The 17,179-nt window shown below is 42.5% G+C and overlaps 1 protein-coding gene across 4 annotated transcripts in view; it reads left to right on the top strand.

Annotated features, from left to right (window-relative positions):
* The first annotated feature begins 11,713 nt into the window (after nt 1-11,713).
* tbx20 (T-box transcription factor 20) overlaps nt 11,714-17,179 on the top strand; it is a 31,481-nt gene continuing 26,015 nt past the window's right edge. For 3 of the 4 annotated variants that reach the window (XM_072571003.1, XM_072571005.1, XM_072571004.1), the window contains exons 1-4: nt 11,730-11,967; nt 12,367-12,598; nt 14,319-14,483; nt 15,521-15,629. In XM_072571003.1, the coding sequence (XP_072427104.1) occupies nt 11,805-11,967; nt 12,367-12,598; nt 14,319-14,483; nt 15,521-15,629 (669 nt within the window). In that variant the 5' untranslated portion in view covers nt 11,730-11,804. Of the gene's footprint in view, nt 11,968-12,366; nt 12,599-14,318; nt 14,484-15,520; nt 15,630-17,179 lie in introns of all 4 variants that reach the window. The other variant, XM_072571006.1, reaches the window with a different exon arrangement.

Below are 17,179 nucleotides of genomic sequence, written 5' to 3'. Positions count from 1 at the left end.
AGCAAAGAGCTAGCACAAAAGGCTGAAAACGTTTCTTCCATATTGTAAATTTATCAGGTACACTTGTATTCTGATCTTAGAAAGCTGCACATCATCCAACTTCCTGAGAGGGAGACTTGCAAATATGTAGCTAAATAAATACTTCTGTATGTTGACTGTATCAAGCCAGAATATGTTTAATCTTCTAGTTTATGAGAATTCACTGGTCTGAAATGATTCATGAGTTAGGGCTGGGATGATTCCAAGAGTTTGATCTGTAAGCTTTGCAGAAAAGTTGACAGATCTGAACCATATGTTTCTTTCATCCTTCTCCTTCTCACATTTGGGTGTATCAGTGCAAATACAGTTTGCTCCAAAGTTATGTTCGTAGAGAAGAAATTCCTGCAGTTTTTGTTTTTGGTGAAGACTATAAAGGGAGAATAGGGTATAGACATAAAGGACAAGAAAAGACACATGCATCATGTAGAGTTTTTCATCCGCAGGACAATGGATGTCCACCAATATAAATCAGTTCAGGGCCAATCTGTCACTATTTGCTTCATGTTCAGACATAACACTGCTACTGTCATTCTCAACATATAAAATGATACCTGAATCCTTTGACCATATGTTCCCAATCAGCACATACAGCCATGTGGGAATATTTACAATATAGAAACAGGTCATTCAACCCAATCAGTATATGTCAGTGTTTTTGTTTATTTATTAGTTCATGTGATGCGGGTGACGCTGAGTGGACTAGCATGTTTTACCCATCCTTAATTGCCCTGGAGAAAGTTTATGTTCCATGTGAGCCTCCTCTGATCTTACTTCATCCCACACATCACATCCTTCTATTGCTTTCTTTCTCAGGCACTTATCTTCTTTCCCCTCAAATGTGTCTATAATAATCACTCCAATTACTAAATGCAACTTCCACATTCTCACCACTTTCTTGGAAAATAAGTTTCTTTTGAATTCCCTATTGGATTTATTCATCACAATCTTGTTTTGGTGACCTCTAGTTCTTGTCTCCCCTATAAGTGGAAATAATTCCTCCATGTATACCCTATCAATCTGCTCAAGACCTCTATCAATCATCCCTCAGTCTTTTGCTTTCAGTCGAAAGAAGCCCAAGACTGCTCAGTGTTTTTCTTGCTGATAGCTGTACCCTCTGGCATATATATCCATTTGGTGTGTTTAATACGCCCTTGTGTTTGCCTGGGGGATAAATCCTTATAAACAGAAGATGTCACTCTAAAGTTGAACTTCAGCAATTCTCAGTGTTTGATCCTGCAATTAAATATTTATTGAGATTCTAGTTGTTATAAATGTATTTATGAATTTTCACAGCATTTCAAGCAAAAAAGTTGAAGAAAAACCCCATGAGACACATCTCATCTCAGAAGAAGCAAAGAGATAAAAGCTTGACAGCCCAAGTGACGGGAATACCCAGACGTATCCATTCGCTTTTCACCAAGATGTTGCTTTTGGGACACCTTTCAAAGGTTCAAACTTGAAACTTGCAAAGAGGTTTATAATAACTTTAAAAAGTGTTATGATCAGCAGACAAATTGTCCAGATAGACACTGCATGCACTTCAAAAACACTTCACTGGCTGTATGGTGCTTTAAGGCATTGTGTGGTCATGAAAGACACTATAAATATGCAAAATTTCATTTGTTTCTTCAGGCATGACTTATGCACATAATATTATCCATCTTCCTAAGCAGAAGTCACTTAGACTAATTTTCAGCAGATGCTGGAAATCACAAACAAAAACAGAAATTGCTGGAGAAATAAAGCAGGTCTGACAGCATCTGTGGAGAGAAAGAGACTTAAGGGTTTCAAGTCCAGTCACCCTTCTTCAGAACTATAGTAACTAGGGAAAGGGGTTATATATGCTGAAGACAGGGGGTGGGTTGGAGCACAGGGGAAGGAGTGAGCAGTTAGACGGTGATGGAACCCAGTGGGAGAGAAGGACACTTAGACAGACCAAAGAGTGGGATAAGAGTAAACCATTGAGAAAGAAAAACTAATAATGGGACCATACAAAGATGAAGTTGCTACTCAGTGATACTTACTATCATGAATAGCAATGTAAATTGTAAAATGCTGAGGCCCCAATAGAGACCATGTGAGGCACCCCTCATCACATTCTGCCAATCTGAAAAAGGCTTACTCACCATTTTCTGCCAGCTAGCCAATCTTCTATCCATGCTAATATGTTACTCCTATACTATGAACTTCTATTTTTCACAATAACCTTTTATGTATGAGTATTTCTTCTTCTCATGAGCATCCTCCCTGCACCTTTTCATCTCACTGTCCACATGTCCTTATTCTGAGTCGTTCTTGTAAATTATCTGTCTACTTTTTCTACTGTTTCCAAACCTTTTGTACAATATGGGGACCAGAGCTGTTCACAGTACTCCAAGTGTAGTTTAGCAAAGTAAACATAAATTTCAGTTATATTCTTATAGAAATGAGCTGAAGTCCTACGTTTGCGTTTTACTGACGGGTATCCCTGCTTTTAGTGATGTGCAACTATGATTGATCTTTATATACACGCTTTAAGCTGTTTTCTAAGGCACATTTATACTATATTTTAAAAATTACTACATCACACTTGCCTATATCAAGATTGATATGTCAATCCCAAACTCATTCAATAAGTTTATTAATGCTGTTTTAGATTTAATCACAAAATAATGGAGGTGCAGCATTAGACAAAAGGGGCCAGTCTGTCTAGTCCCTGAGTGGTTGTCTTTGTGGTTGTGCGCATTTAATGGGAAGAATGTTTGGCCATTACATTAATATAAGTGTCAACTTATCTCATTTAGCAACTCTTCCACTGCCTATTTACCATTTCAGATCTTAACTTAAGCCAACATCTCAGCACTGTGATGAGAGACTACTGTTTTGAATGAAGCATTAAGTTGAATCACGATTCACTTTGGTTTAGACGTTCCTCTGGTCCGATTTAACAAAAAAGTGAATTCAAAAGAAAGCAAGAAATCCTCCCCATATCCTTGTTAATGTTGTTCTCTTCCCAAGCTACCAAAAGCAACATGAAATGGCCACTCTCTTGGTTTGCAATCTCGGCGGACCTTGCTGTTTAAATTGACAAATGTAATTACAACAAGAATACATTGCATTTGTATAGCACCTTTAGAGCAATAAATTCCCGAGGTGCATCTAGGAATGATTGCTAAAAAGAATTTGACACTGTGACACACAAAGCAGTATAACAGGTGACCCATGCTTGACCAAAAATATGTATTTTAAGAAGAGTTTTACAAGACGAGAACGAGAAATGAAGAGCGAATTCCACAGCTTGAGCCTTCGGCAACATTGTCACTAATGCTGGAGAAATTAAAATGAGAGATTTTCAAGAGGCCATAACTACATAAGCACAGTGAAGAGGAAAATGAGATGGAGGAAACGGGAGATGGAGTTTGGGGTGGTGGTGGTGGGGGGGGTGGGTGGTGGAGGGTGGAAAGGGTCAGGCCGCAGAACTTATATATGTCAATGAGAATTTTAAAGTTAAGCGGTTGCTTAAAGGAGAGCCAAAATGATGCAGTGAGCACAGGAGTGATGAATGAATGGGATTCAGCCTGAGATGAAATAGTTAGCAGAGTTTTGGATGACCTTAAATTTACAGAGAATAGAATGTGACAGATCAGCCAGGATTGCACTGGAAAAGTCCAGTCCAGAGGTAACAAAGACATGGAAGAGTTTCAACAATGGATGTGCTGAGGCAGGAGCGAAGTCAAATAGTGTTATGACAGTGGAAACAGATGGTCTTGGTGTTGGCATGTACGAGGTCAAAAGCTTACCTTGGGATCAAATATGACACCAACGTTGAGAATGTGAGCCAAGGTTGTGAACCTCGAACAATTGCCGGGGGGATGAATGAAGTTGATGGGGGTGGGGTGACAGATTTTGTGCAGAGGCTGTAAACGAGGGCTGTAATCTTCCCACTATTTAATTGGAAGACAATTTTCCTTACGTAGCGCTGGATATTGGAGTACAGTCAAATGATTTCGTAACAGTGGAGAGGCCGAGATGAGTGCCGTGAGGTAGAGCTGGGTGATGGCAGTATTTCAAGTAGGCGAAAGTGAGGATTGCAGATGCTGGAGATTAGAGTCAAAATGAGAGTTGGAAAAGCACAGCAGGTCAGGCAGCATCCGAGGAGCTGGAAAATTGACGTTCCGGGCAGGAGCCCTTCATCAGGAATGAGGTTGGAATCCCTGATAAAACACACCAAACCAAAATACTGTAGACAACGAAAATGTGAACTTGAAACTGAAATACAAAAAGAACAGACAGCAGTACAGCACCGGATCCTTCAACCCTTCAGCCTTGCGATGCCTTTCTAAACTGAAGCCTTTTCCCTCTATGCTGTCTGTATCCCTCTATTCCCTGCTTATTCATGTATCTGTCAAGCGACCTCTTAAACACTGCTATTGTATCCGCCTCCACCAGGTCCTCTGGCAGCACCTTCCAGGCACTTATCTGTGCAAAATACTTGCCTAACACATCTCCTTTAAAATTACCACTTTAAACCTATGTCCCCTAGCAATTGATATTTCTACTCAAGGATAAAAAAAATCTGGCTATCCATTCTATCCACGTGTCTCATAATTTCGTAAACTTCTGTCAGGCCACCCCTCTATTTTGACGTTCAAGTGAAAACTAACTGAATTTGTCCAATGTCTCCTCATAGCTAATACTCTCCAAATCAGGTAACAACCTGGCAAAACATTTCTGTACCCTCTCCAAAGCCTCACATTATTTTGGTAGTGTAGCGCCCAGAACTGTGTGCAATATTCCAAATGTAATGTAACTGAAGTTCCAAACAGCTGCAACATAACTAGCCAATTTTTATACTCTATGCCCTGAATGACGAAAGCAAGCATGCCATATGCCTTCTTGACCAACTTATCCACTTTAGGGAACTGTGAATCTTATGCCTAGATCCCTCTGTATGTTGATGCTACAAAGTGTTCTGCCTATTTACTTTGTAATACTCAACTGGTCAAGCAGCATTTGTGGAAAGAAAAGCAAAGTGAACATCTCAGGTCTTTCACCAAAATGCAAAAGCTTAGTTATTTATGAGAACTCTTTGTGGGATCTTGCTGTGTGCATTTGGATTAGCCTTTCCCACACTACAACACTGACAACACCTCTAAAATAATCCAATGATTTCAAAGCACTTTAGAGGCATCCAAAACTCAGAAAAGATCCTATAGTAACGCAGGTCTCGTTATCTTTAGAGAATCTTGACTGGGGGACGGTGTGTGTCAAGGAGATCATTGGACAGGACAAAGTGTCAGAACGTGCAGGAATATTCCTCCACTTTCTAGCGCCATCTTCTCATCACCAACATGTTCTCCTTATCACGAGCAGCGCCCCAAATAATCCCTGTTCGCTATATTCAATTGTAATTCCACATAAAGCAGCCCTACGTTTCTAAGCTAATGTCTCGTGTGTTTTGTATGTTAAAAGGATTGACCTGCATACAAAGTTCTGGCTAAATGTTAACGTCCTAATCAGTTAAATTAACACATCTCCTGTCTGCTGTCTGTCAGTTCACATCAGCACCGACAGTGCGGGTGAACACTCAGACTCAGCCTCCGCTGGATTTGAACTTAACCTTGTGCTTTTCACCAACCGCCAGGCAATTAGTGAGGGGGACAACATCAAAAGAAATCCCAGCAAGGAGTCTGTCTAATTCGTCGTATCAACTGAGAGTTTCCCCTTGGAATTTCGACAAGATTTGTCAGTACATTAGGGTTGAGTCGCTTTCCACTAAAATAGCTCATGGCTATGTCCCCTCACGTTTCAAAAAATTGGAGTTCCCTACCTTCAATGTTGTCCCTTGCCTATTTCAGTGGGAACCATTGATTTTGTTTGTTTTCTGCTAACAGACTGTTCTTGTATTATCTCAGGGTTTAGGCAAGGCAAGAACTTAAATCTCACACTGACTTACGCAGGACAGGGCACATTGTGCTGTCTCTGAACCCGTTCAGGATGAGCAACAACACCTGATGTATTGGAGGAAGTTCGCTCACAAAGCCTTCACCCCCCTGCGCTGTTCTGAATGCTTAGTCATGCTGCCACAAAGTGGCACCCTCAAGCGGAGAGAGTGGACTTGGAGTTGGAGTAGCACTTTCTAAAAGCAGCATGTGCTCAGATTCTGCTGCAACTTGATGGCGCTCACCTTACTGTGTTTTTTTTTAAAAACTGCAAATTGTGATAAGGAAGAGATTCTCCATAAATTACTGCATGATTTATGCTTCTCCACTATCAGCTAGGTCTTCCTCAATCTCCCCGCAACTCTCAATAACTTGCTATATGAGTCACTCGTTGCCGCAATAAATGCAGGCGAGTTAGTAAACAGCGTAAAGATATTCTTTGGAAGGGAGATTCATGTTCCTGCAATTCCACTCAACCTGCCCAGCACAGAGAATGAGCAATTAAAACTGAGTCGCGTTTCTGAAGGTAGTAAATAGGTCTTGGAAATGTTTAAATTACAGGAGTTTAGTTTTGATCATAGGCTGGCGATGTGCATGGGGTTGTGATCAGTGTGTACGTGGATCCTCATATCTCATTACAGTCTGTGTCTGGTTTAACTTCTTCAGTAAGTAGTGAGCTTTGTAAACGGGATTGATGGACCACGGGGACCGATTCATTTTAGCATTTTTTTTAAGTGAAAGCGGCTAATCCAATAATCCGATCTGAGTTCTCGATTCTCCATAATTCGATAAAGGTTGGCCTTGAAAGGTGATCGGGCGTCGCGATGATATTGCAGCCATTTCATTAGCAGCGGTCCAATTAAATCAAGGTCTTGTACTCTGATTTATTGAGACAAAAGGAGAGACATTAGCTCGAACACTGCGTTCAGGATATCATTCATCTGCTTCTAAATATGTTTTCACTGACTGTCCCTCAGTAGTTTGAGAAGATTACACCCAGTCAGCCTTTTCTATGGGCTGTGTTTCCAATTACCAATCATTATGACCAAAACTCGCCTCAAATGCAAAACAGGAATACGTTGAAAGTTGTGCAATATTATTTTAGATTTGAACCGATTGCCAAGTAATTTAATACAGTTTGAAATAAACAGTTTGGAACCACTCGTGAAGTGGTTGAGCTGTGACTGAGGGAGGTAGAATTCTGTTTAAAATAGACATCGCTACACGTATTACAAAATACCTTACAGCAACCCGCACTCGGTGGCTCGGATTGGATTAAATTGTGTTGCTAGGTAAAAACAATGTTGCTGGATTAGTGGTGCTGGAAGAGCACAGCAGTTCAGGCAGCATCCAATGTTGCTGTCATTCTGCGGCTGAATGGCCTCCCTGTTCATATGTCCCACGGCGACTACCTTCCATTGAAATATCCCGAAATCTCCAGTGTGAAGGTAGCATAAGAATTTCTAGTTGCAGGTGAATTGACAGAAAAGTTCGTCCCTTCAACTGGGACATTCCCGCTTCCCCCACCCCCGCTCTCCCCACCTCCCTCACCCCGTCCCCACCTCCCACAAACTGCAGTTATATAAAGACACAAATACCAACTAATTTACGTTACTGGATAAAGGAAAACGAAGTCCCACCATTTCATTTGTTTCTCCTAGAGATGTTTTCCAGGTTTTGGAAACTGTTCTATTCCTTAATTCATTATGCATTGTTGGGAATGTTAACTCTAAAACCTGTTAGCGGGATAGTGAGTGAGTTCAGCACTACTCCCCTTTCCAGGAATTTGGGAAACTCTACAATCCGCAGGCGCTTGCCCGTCGTCAAAATCTCCTGGAAAAGAAAAACAAAATGAATCTGAGGCTGTGGGTTCGGATTCGGATTTTAGGGTCGGGTTGAGATTGGTTTGACTGTGGTTGAAGTGAGTTTGGGGACACGGATGCATTGCTCCCCGAATCGGGCTGTTTGGAGCTGTGATGTCAGCAGCTGTTAACCACACACCCCTGACTACATTTCCAGCTCTGCGCGACAGGAGTTAAAAGACCAGCGCCTTGCAGGACCCACCTGGCAGCACAGCCAGGGTTAAATAAACTTACATGGGATTTCGAATCTTAGCTTCCAGCACACTGGCATTTCTGCACACAGCACCTATGAATGCTGGTCAGTTAGCCCTTTATCCTTTCATTTTCTGCTGGAATTGCTGCTGTGAGAATGAAAATGTTAATTGTCTTTCGAAAGGGGGGGGCATTCTGAAGGAAAGCGGTTATTATATCTTGTTGTTTCTGCCTCCTCTTCACACTTGACCTTTGCAGAATATCACAAAGTGAAAGCTGACTGTGCCGCTTTGTTCTTTACTGTATAGAAAAAGCCCTCGACTAAATCTTGCCTTGCCCCCTGACAGTTAAAACGCATGGCTTAAATTTGCCTATTTTCCGACTAAACTGGTCATCAAAACACACCATCTTCGTGCGATTTTCCTGAGACCGAGGCCTGTTTGAGCAGGGCTCCTATCGAATTAAAGATCTCAGAGTGATCTTTGTCAGAACTAAAAACGAGTCCTGAGCAATTATCCGAATTTCTTGAGTTTATAAAATGTGTATCAGAAAGTAGATTGATTGCTCTGTCTGACCCAGGTCAGGTGTTGCCGTTTTAAGGATCGACTTGCAATATCAGGGGACTGAAGGGGTCCAAATGTGCGAATAATTCTCAGTCAGGAGTTACACTAACTGAGAAAGCTTTTAGCACATTATCCGCTGGCAATTTGACGATAATCTAATTGTCGAGTGTGCCTGATTAAACCTCCTGCACCGTATTTACTTTCAGTGGGTGCGGGGTGTCTAATGGAATTAAAAAGCTGCTGATCCGAGCAGAATGCTGCAAACTGCATTGCTTTCACTTTAGGTGACATTGAGTGTAGTGGGTGCGGAATTGCCAGCAGGTTCGTCACTTCAAGGAAGGTGATTACAAGTCTTGCTCAGCTCTTCACCTACCGTCAGTGGGATGAAAAAAAATACTCTCCTGAAGCAGCCGGACATGAGGCTCCTCATCCGCCTCTCCCCGGTTCCCGGTTTGAGATCTCCTTGTTTATAGGATTCACGTCCAGGCAGAATCCACGGGAGTCGAGTCTGATATTAATTTCAAACAATGGTTGAAAATTTTCCTCAAAAATAATAATATTGTATAAATGTTGCTGCAATTATGCGCGGCACACTAAGAAAGTGAAGGTTTGTGTATATTCTATGAACTCCCATTAGTTGACTCCAAATTGTTGATAGAATTATTCCCCTATTAACAATACCGTAATAAACCCGCTAGATTTATTCCAATCTGTTTATCTTTCGATCGCTCAAGCACCACATTTGCATTCAATATTTCTCTCTATGCAAATTTACATAGCCCTGTTCATCTGGATGCAGCTTCGATTGGACTATAACCTGGTGTCGTTTGATTTTTGACCTTGTCCACTCCGGCATCTCCACATCGCATTTTGGATTCAGGTTAACATAATTCAATTGGACTCCATACTGTACGTCCACCTCCTAATTCCCTGGCGCCTAAGGCATGTTCCCAATACTTGTAACGCATTTAATCTACTCTTCCATTTAAAAGCAAAAATGTACTATAAGAAATTTTGTCCACAGAACGTTTCCATGGCAGGCTGTAAAATTTCTCGTTTTAATGGAACAGCGACGTGGGCAGGAGGCTACCTCTTGTTACAGTCACACTTTTAAGATGACAATTTGGATGTATAAATAAATTCTGGCAATCAAATTATATTTGCCCAGAGTCCCGGTGTCACATCTGCCGTAATACTCGTTCGCATGTGCTTTCTGGGATGTATATAAATATTTCATTCATGTCGTTTTACCTGTGAAATCCAGCCAGTCCTAGATCGTTAAACTGCTTCATAATACTGTAACTCCGTGAGGCTGTTTATTCTGTAAAGTGAACATATTCTCAGTAAAATAAATCATGTATTACAAAATTAAACTCAAGCTGCGAATGTTATAAAGAAAATGGTTAACTATAGAAATATAGAGAAGCTCGCTGTCTAAATGACAGAATGAAGTTGTTTCTGTCCAGTGTGAAGACGGTAAGAGACAGTAACCCACTCTGGAATTGTGTGTTGGATATAGGGATTCCTTCCTGTGCGCGCTGTGGAACGGAAAGGCCAAGCGTGTTTTAAAGAAATCGTTGATTGTGAAACATTTCCCAAGAAATCGCGAGGAAACTCAATAAAATTTGAAAAACGGATTTCAAAGCGGAAACCCCAGAAACGGACCGCACCGAACTTCACCAGGAAAAATAAGCGAGTGTGATTGGTATCCTAACGGAAATGTTAGTCAAAATCAAGCTGTGTTCCGAGAGGCAAATCCGTCATATGAAATTGTTAGATTTGATAATACGCTCTTTTATAAGACAAATGACAGGTGCAGCCAGATTGGCTGCGGGGTCTGAATTAAGTTACTAATATTCTCGTATTTTCAGAATGCTTCAAAGGTTAGATCTCCATAGATACTTTTTTTTCTGGTCTGTCCAGAAAATGTTGTCTTTGAAACACAAGGGCGAATCTTTTCCGGAATGATGAGGAACACGCGACATATAATTCAGAATTAGTGTTACACTCCATAAAACTTGCACTTTCGAGTTGAAATGGCAATTACAAATGCTCATTGGAGCTTCAGAAACACGCACTGAATACACGACTGGGAGAGAACCTCCTGAAAATGAACTCGTTCTGCAATGGTTACAATTTGATATTTTTGAAGTGTGTGAGAAAGCAGAGTGTGATTTCAGGGTAATTAATTACACAAACAAAAACACTGCTTACTGACGTTGGTTCGTCTAGACAGGTCTCCTTCGTTATCTGGGCGGAGGGGGAAACAGAAATAAAGCTTCTTTGGGATGAAAAAAAGAAGTGAAGCTATAGTTTAACAGCAACGTTAAACTGTTGCGTGAGTCCCAAGTAAAACCGTATTCTGCGGCACCAATAACCCACCGTTACTTATCATTGAGTTTACAAAGATTCTAAAATGATCTTATATATATATAAAACTAGCAATGGCATAAAAGCAACACTAAAAGTGGAAACCGAAGCAACGGTGCCGTTTTTCTAATAGGAGGTAATGATGGCTTTTTCTACCAAAGTTCAAGGGTTTCTCATTTTAACGCCGCACCAAGGTATCTGAGAGAAATATGACTGTAAAATATGCATTAGGAATGTGAAACATGCAGGATCGTGTGGAGTTTCAAGTTATTCTGCAAATAAACAGCTCGGATAGGGAGTCCTTTAGAAGTCTATGAAAGAAATGGTGATTTCATGAAACCTATAACATGCAAACAAGCAGACTCCAAGTCTGTCTTAGCAACTGGGAAATTGAGTCTCTAGCAGTAAATTTGTTACAAATAGGTTGCTGGACTTCTGCACACAGCAGGATGCAATGGTCTGTATCTTGCTATGGATTAATTCCAGACAGGGAGCCTGCTGCCCATCACACCAACATTGACATCCGCTCAAGCAGCTACATCCCTAGAGCGCCTGCGCATTGCCGGAATTTCCGCCGGCTGGAAACGCAAGCTGTTAGCTGCACGTGCGCACTTCTGTCGCGGACCATCGACCGGACGGCACTGCGCAGGCGTATAATGCCCACGCTCCACGGCAAGCCGGCGCCTATGACATCAGAACCTGCTGATTGGCTTCTCCCGCCCAGGCGCGGTGTACGGACTGCGGGAGGCACCAAATTAATTGGCGGTGCGGGAGGCGATTCAGAAACAGTCGAGTGGCGATCGCGAGAAGCAGAAAGGAGCAAATTGCTCCCGGTGCGAGTGGAGACCCCTCCGGGGATGAACCCAGCAGGAGGTGTCCTGGCCACAGCATCGACCATGGAGTACAGCACTCCCAAACCACAGCTCTCATCCCGGGCCAATGCATTCTCCATCGCTGCCCTCATTTCAACTGGAAACTCCAAAGAGAAGGAAATCCAGGAAAACACCATTAAACCCCTCGGTAAGTGGAACTGACATCTTTAACTGGCAGAAATGTCACTACTGATTGTTTGCATAACTGCATAATAAAACGTCTTTGGTAACATTTTTGTTGACGAATACTAGCCAATCCTTTGAAGAGATTTAATCAATTTGAAGGAAAGTATTGCTTCTAAAATGTGTTTTAACCAATGCTTGTTCCGAATGCGAAATTCGAACGAAATTAAAGGAAATATATTGCACGCCATAAAGTTTGTCCAAAGGACTTGCTAGTTTGAAGCGACTTATTTTCTCGATTGGTTTAAATCTCCTGAAGTCTTGAGTTTAATTAGCAGATTAATTCAGCAATCCGGCCACGATGTTTGAAAGGTCGTCTTTTTGATGAAATGTGTCCTCGCGTTTCTCTCTCCCTCCGAAACAGAGCAGTTTGTGGAGAAATCCTCTTGCTCTCAGCCTTTGGGTGACCTGAGCAGCCTCGAACTCGGTGATTACAGCGGCAGTGCGTCCCCAGTCTGTACCGAGCCTCTGATCCCCACCACTCCGACCGTCCCCAGCGCCGAAATGGCCAAGATCAGCTGTAGCCTGGAAACCAAAGAGTTATGGGACAAATTTCATGAACTGGGTACTGAGATGATCATCACTAAATCGGGCAGGTGAGGAAATTGTTTTTACTTCCGACAGCAAAACAATTGCCTATCGTGGTGAAACTGTGAATTTAAATTTCAATCTGAAGTATGTAAATAATCGCTTTCTACAATGGAGCTCAAATCATAGATCGAGATTTGGCATTGAATTAGTTTGACAGACCACGAGCCTGCAGATTCTTCAATAATTGCTGGTGTGAAAGGAGTTGGAGATTGTAATTTTTGGTTAGTGCCGCCGTTTATCCATTTCGTCACCTGGTGACTTGCCGTTTTCAACGAAAGGTTAACCAACACCGAGTTATTCTTAATCCCACCGATCCCAAATGAATCATTGACCGTAAACGAGATGAGGTGCGTTTTGTTTTGCGGTGATCCGTTAGTGGAGGAACGGATGTAACCTTAAAGTTTTTCTGCCGACTGTTCTGCCCTCACGAAATTGTCAGAACGAGAGTAAATGTGGAAGCGGCCGAATTCAATGCTGTGGCGGTTGTTTAAGTGTTCCGGTTTTCACCACGCTATGTTACACCAGAACCGGTGACAGACAAAAATACCTTGTCGTTAATAACGAGCAGAAAACACACGTGAAGTCAAAATAATGTAGACATTATTCAAAGAACAATAACTGGGTTGGTGCAAATTGCTATTATTTTCTATGTAGGAATCGCTGTGTTTACTCGAACGCAGTTGTGTTAAGTGAAATTCTTATTGCTGTAATCATTATTTATAAATTGTCCAAACCTTTCTAGACATCACGCTCCTATTATCGGGCAATCGTAACAGAATAATTATGTTGTTACCGTGCTATGCAGTGGTATGTATAGTGCGTCCTTTTTTGTTCCTAAATGCTTCTATAATGCAAGTGAACTGCGGTCAGTTTTAATACTCTCTCAGTGCAGAATACGCTGGAAATCTGAAATCTTTGCTGTGATCTGGAATGCGCCACCTGAAGTGCGACTGGAACCCATTTAATAACTTCCGAAAGAGAATTGGATAAACAGTAGAGGTGGTGTTGGTGAGGGGGGGAGGGGGGGGGGTGGATAGGAGGGGCAAGGGGAGCAGAGTTAGAAAGAGTTGACAGGAGGGGGACTAATTGATCTTCCAAGAGGCCGACACAGATACGTGGACCGAATGGTCTGCTTCTCGGAGAAATAAAGTGGAAATCTGAAGACGAACCCGAAAAGCAACCATGAAACACAACAGTCGCACATTCGCTTTGACCTGTACAACTCCCCAAATTATTAACTGGTCAAATACAGATTCCTATTCCTAAATCCAGTTGACAGCGGAATATATTTAGCGGAAGACAGTGTGTGGTGGGTCGGAGAGTTAGTTTAGATTCCCTACTGTGTGGAAATCAAGCCCTTCAGCCCAACAAGACCACGCTGGCCCTCCGAATAATAAGCCACCTAGACCCATTTCCCTCTGACTAATGCACCTAACATTATGGGCAATTTAGCAGACACGGAGAGAACGTGCAAACTCCACACAGTGGCCTGAGGCTGGAATCGAACTTGAGTTCCTGGCGATGTGAGGCAGCGGCGCTAACCACTTTGGCTACTTTTGGAGCTGAACACAAATGAATTGACATATTAGATGTCTCTGAGCTGTCTGACTGGCGGAGATTCTGATTTGGTGTGTGTGGGTGGGGGTGGTGGTGGAAGAGAAGATCAGTTTGTGAAGCGGAATGGTCGAGTTTCAGCATATCTTCTCTGTGTTTGTCCTGTTTCAGGAGAATGTTCCCCACTATCCGAGTCTCGCTGTCTGGGGTGGATCCTGAAGCCAAGTACATTGTGCTGATGGACATTGTGTCAGTGGACAATAAAAGATATCGTTACGCCTATCATCGCTCCTCCTGGCTGGTTGCTGGGAAAGCAGACCCGCCGCTCCCCGCAAGGTCTGACCATCGGCTTTATTCATCAGGATTGAGACTGGAATCCGGGACATTTCTATATTTTTACACGCTCGCGGAAGTTCTCAGTCTTGACCCAGTCCCAGGCCCCCGTAGACCGCTCTGCTCTAAGTAGCCAGATGTTTGAGCCATAAACAGCAATTTCGGTTGAAATGTCCCTCCACAGAGGTTCCGAGCCAGCGACTTCCACTGTTCAATAACACACAAAAATCACACACACACTTACAACTTCAGCACCAAATCCACTGAGGTTAAATATAAAAAAAAACGAAGATGCTGTAAATCAGAAACAAAAACAGAAATTGCTGGAAAAGCTCAGCTGGTTTGGCAGTAGACTGCTGAGGTTTTCCAGCAATTTCTGTTTTTGTTACCGCTGTTAAAAATCCCCACCCCCGTAAATACACAGCCGCGATGTCAATCAATATCCAGATCACACGCCCACTGACGATGTCAGTGTTTTGCTTTTTTAATATTAAACAAAATGTATGACCAGCGAGCCTGGAAGAAACGGTGGGGCCTGGATTGGATACTGATCCTTGTCAAATCTTACAGCACAGCTAATAAACTCTTAAACTCTTTGTTTGATCTTGGGGTTTGAGTTAAAAAAAAGACTCTTACAGACAGCAGGTTTGTTGAAACCCCCAACGCTGTGCTGTTTTCCCATAGGTTTCCGGGCTCTCTCTCTCTATCTCTCTAAGGACGGTCCATTCAGCCTTCCAGTCTATCTTATTCAATAGGATCCTGGGTGACCTGGAGCCGTCTTTACTGCACGCCCTTCGGATCAAACGTCACTCTTGTTTAGGGAGGTAGAGTCCAAACTGCTCTCACTCTTTTAGTGCAGAAGGACTGAAAGGTCTGACCGTAATGTTTAGACTGGGAACTCCTAGTCCTGGCTTCCTTAATTCAGTGGAAAGCTGGATCCAATCACCCCTTTCGGTTCCTCAATCAAATCGTCCCGTTCATCTCTGTTTTGCAGGAAATACTAATCCAGTTTATGTAATCTCTGCCCTTCTGCTTTGCAGATTATATGTGCACCCTGACTGTCCGTTCACCGGGGAACAGCTTCTCAAACAAATGGTCTCCTTTGAGAAAGTGAAGCTCACCAACAATGAACTGGACCAACATGGCCACGTGAGTCTGTAACTGCTCTTTATGCAATTCTCTCGCGTTAACGGACCCGATTTGGGGAAAACATTCTCGTTCTGAAAATGGAATTGGTTGGGAATCTTCCTTCCGAAACAACACCTGACGTGCGGGGAACTTTGATTTCCAACTTGTTCCGCATTCCTTCCTTGAAATTGCCGGGGGCGAGGAATGTCAAATAGGCCCAAACTTAGTGGTGAGACCGCCGGGGAATATTCAGAATTCAGGAACTCTCCAAACTACCCCTTTCTTAGATCGCCAGCTATCTGACTCCCACCTCCAACCCAGCAATGAACAAAATTCACTCACCCGCCGAGAATTAGTTACATTTGCAAATTCTGAGGTGACCAAAGACAGTTGAGATTTATACCCAGTAGTGACTGCACCAAGATGTCATTCAGTCGTGAATTCTCACAATTTTTGTGTTAAGATCCGTTTAACTTTTGAGTTAATTCTAATTGAAATTATTTGAATATTGGCTAAAGCTCCCTACCTTGGTCACTCGTGTAGAATGGCAATGGTGTTATATACTGGACATTGTGCGAACGAATATTATCACACAGGTGTGTTGGGGTCGGAGTGGGTGGGTGGTGAGTAGGTCATGATACTACCGAAGGTGGAGAAAAGACAATCAGGGAGAATTGCGTCGACAGACACTTGTGGAGAGTTGACGTGGGTACGAACAAGCCAAATGGTCTCATGTTGTGGGTGATCATACTAGTTTCCATAAGGAGTTCAGCTGCGAGATTCCTTCAGGTTACTGAGTAGACTGGTATCTGTGCGTGGTCACATGCGTTACAGATCAGTTAAAATCTGTGAGGCTCCGGGATGATACAGCCGCATAGACAGGCTACTGTGTGCAAGGTACAGGTGTATTCTAGACAGGTTACTGTGTGCTGGATACAAGTGTGTTATAAACAGGCTACTGTGAGCAGGGTACAGATGTGTTGTCGTCAGGTTTCTGTTTGTGAGTTACGAGTGTGTTGTAGACAGGTTAGTGTATACAGAGTACAGGTGTTTTGTAAACAGGTTACTGTGTATGGGGCACAGGTGTGATATAGACAGTTTGTTGAGTGCAGGTCACAGATGTATTCTAGACAGGTTATTGTACGTATGTTGGGGGGATTTACAGGCAGATTATAGACAAATTACTGTGTTGGGGTACAGTTGTGTTACAGGCAGTTAGTCTGTGCAAGGTACAGATTTGCTGTAGACAGGTTACTGTTTGTTACATATAGGTGTGTTATGGACAGGTTGTGTGGGGTGCAGGTATGTTATACGCAGGTTACCATGTATGATGTCTAGGTGTGTTGAGCGTAGGTTATTGCGTATGAGGTACACATGTGTGACAAACAGGTTATTGTATGTGGGGTGCAGGTGTATAAAATGTAGGTTATTATGTATGAGGCATAAGTATTATACAGATAGGTTACTATGTTGGGCAACTGATGTGTTATAGACCAGTTACTGTGTGATGTATTGGTGTTTTGAAGATAGGTTATATTGTGTGTGGTACAGGTTTGTTATAGACAGATTAT

Source organism: Chiloscyllium punctatum, chromosome 5, assembly GCF_047496795.1.
Source record: "Chiloscyllium punctatum isolate Juve2018m chromosome 5, sChiPun1.3, whole genome shotgun sequence".
In the NCBI taxonomy this organism is placed as follows: Eukaryota; Metazoa; Chordata; class Chondrichthyes; order Orectolobiformes; family Hemiscylliidae; genus Chiloscyllium; species Chiloscyllium punctatum.
This window is presented reverse-complemented; position numbering and strand designations above follow the sequence as displayed.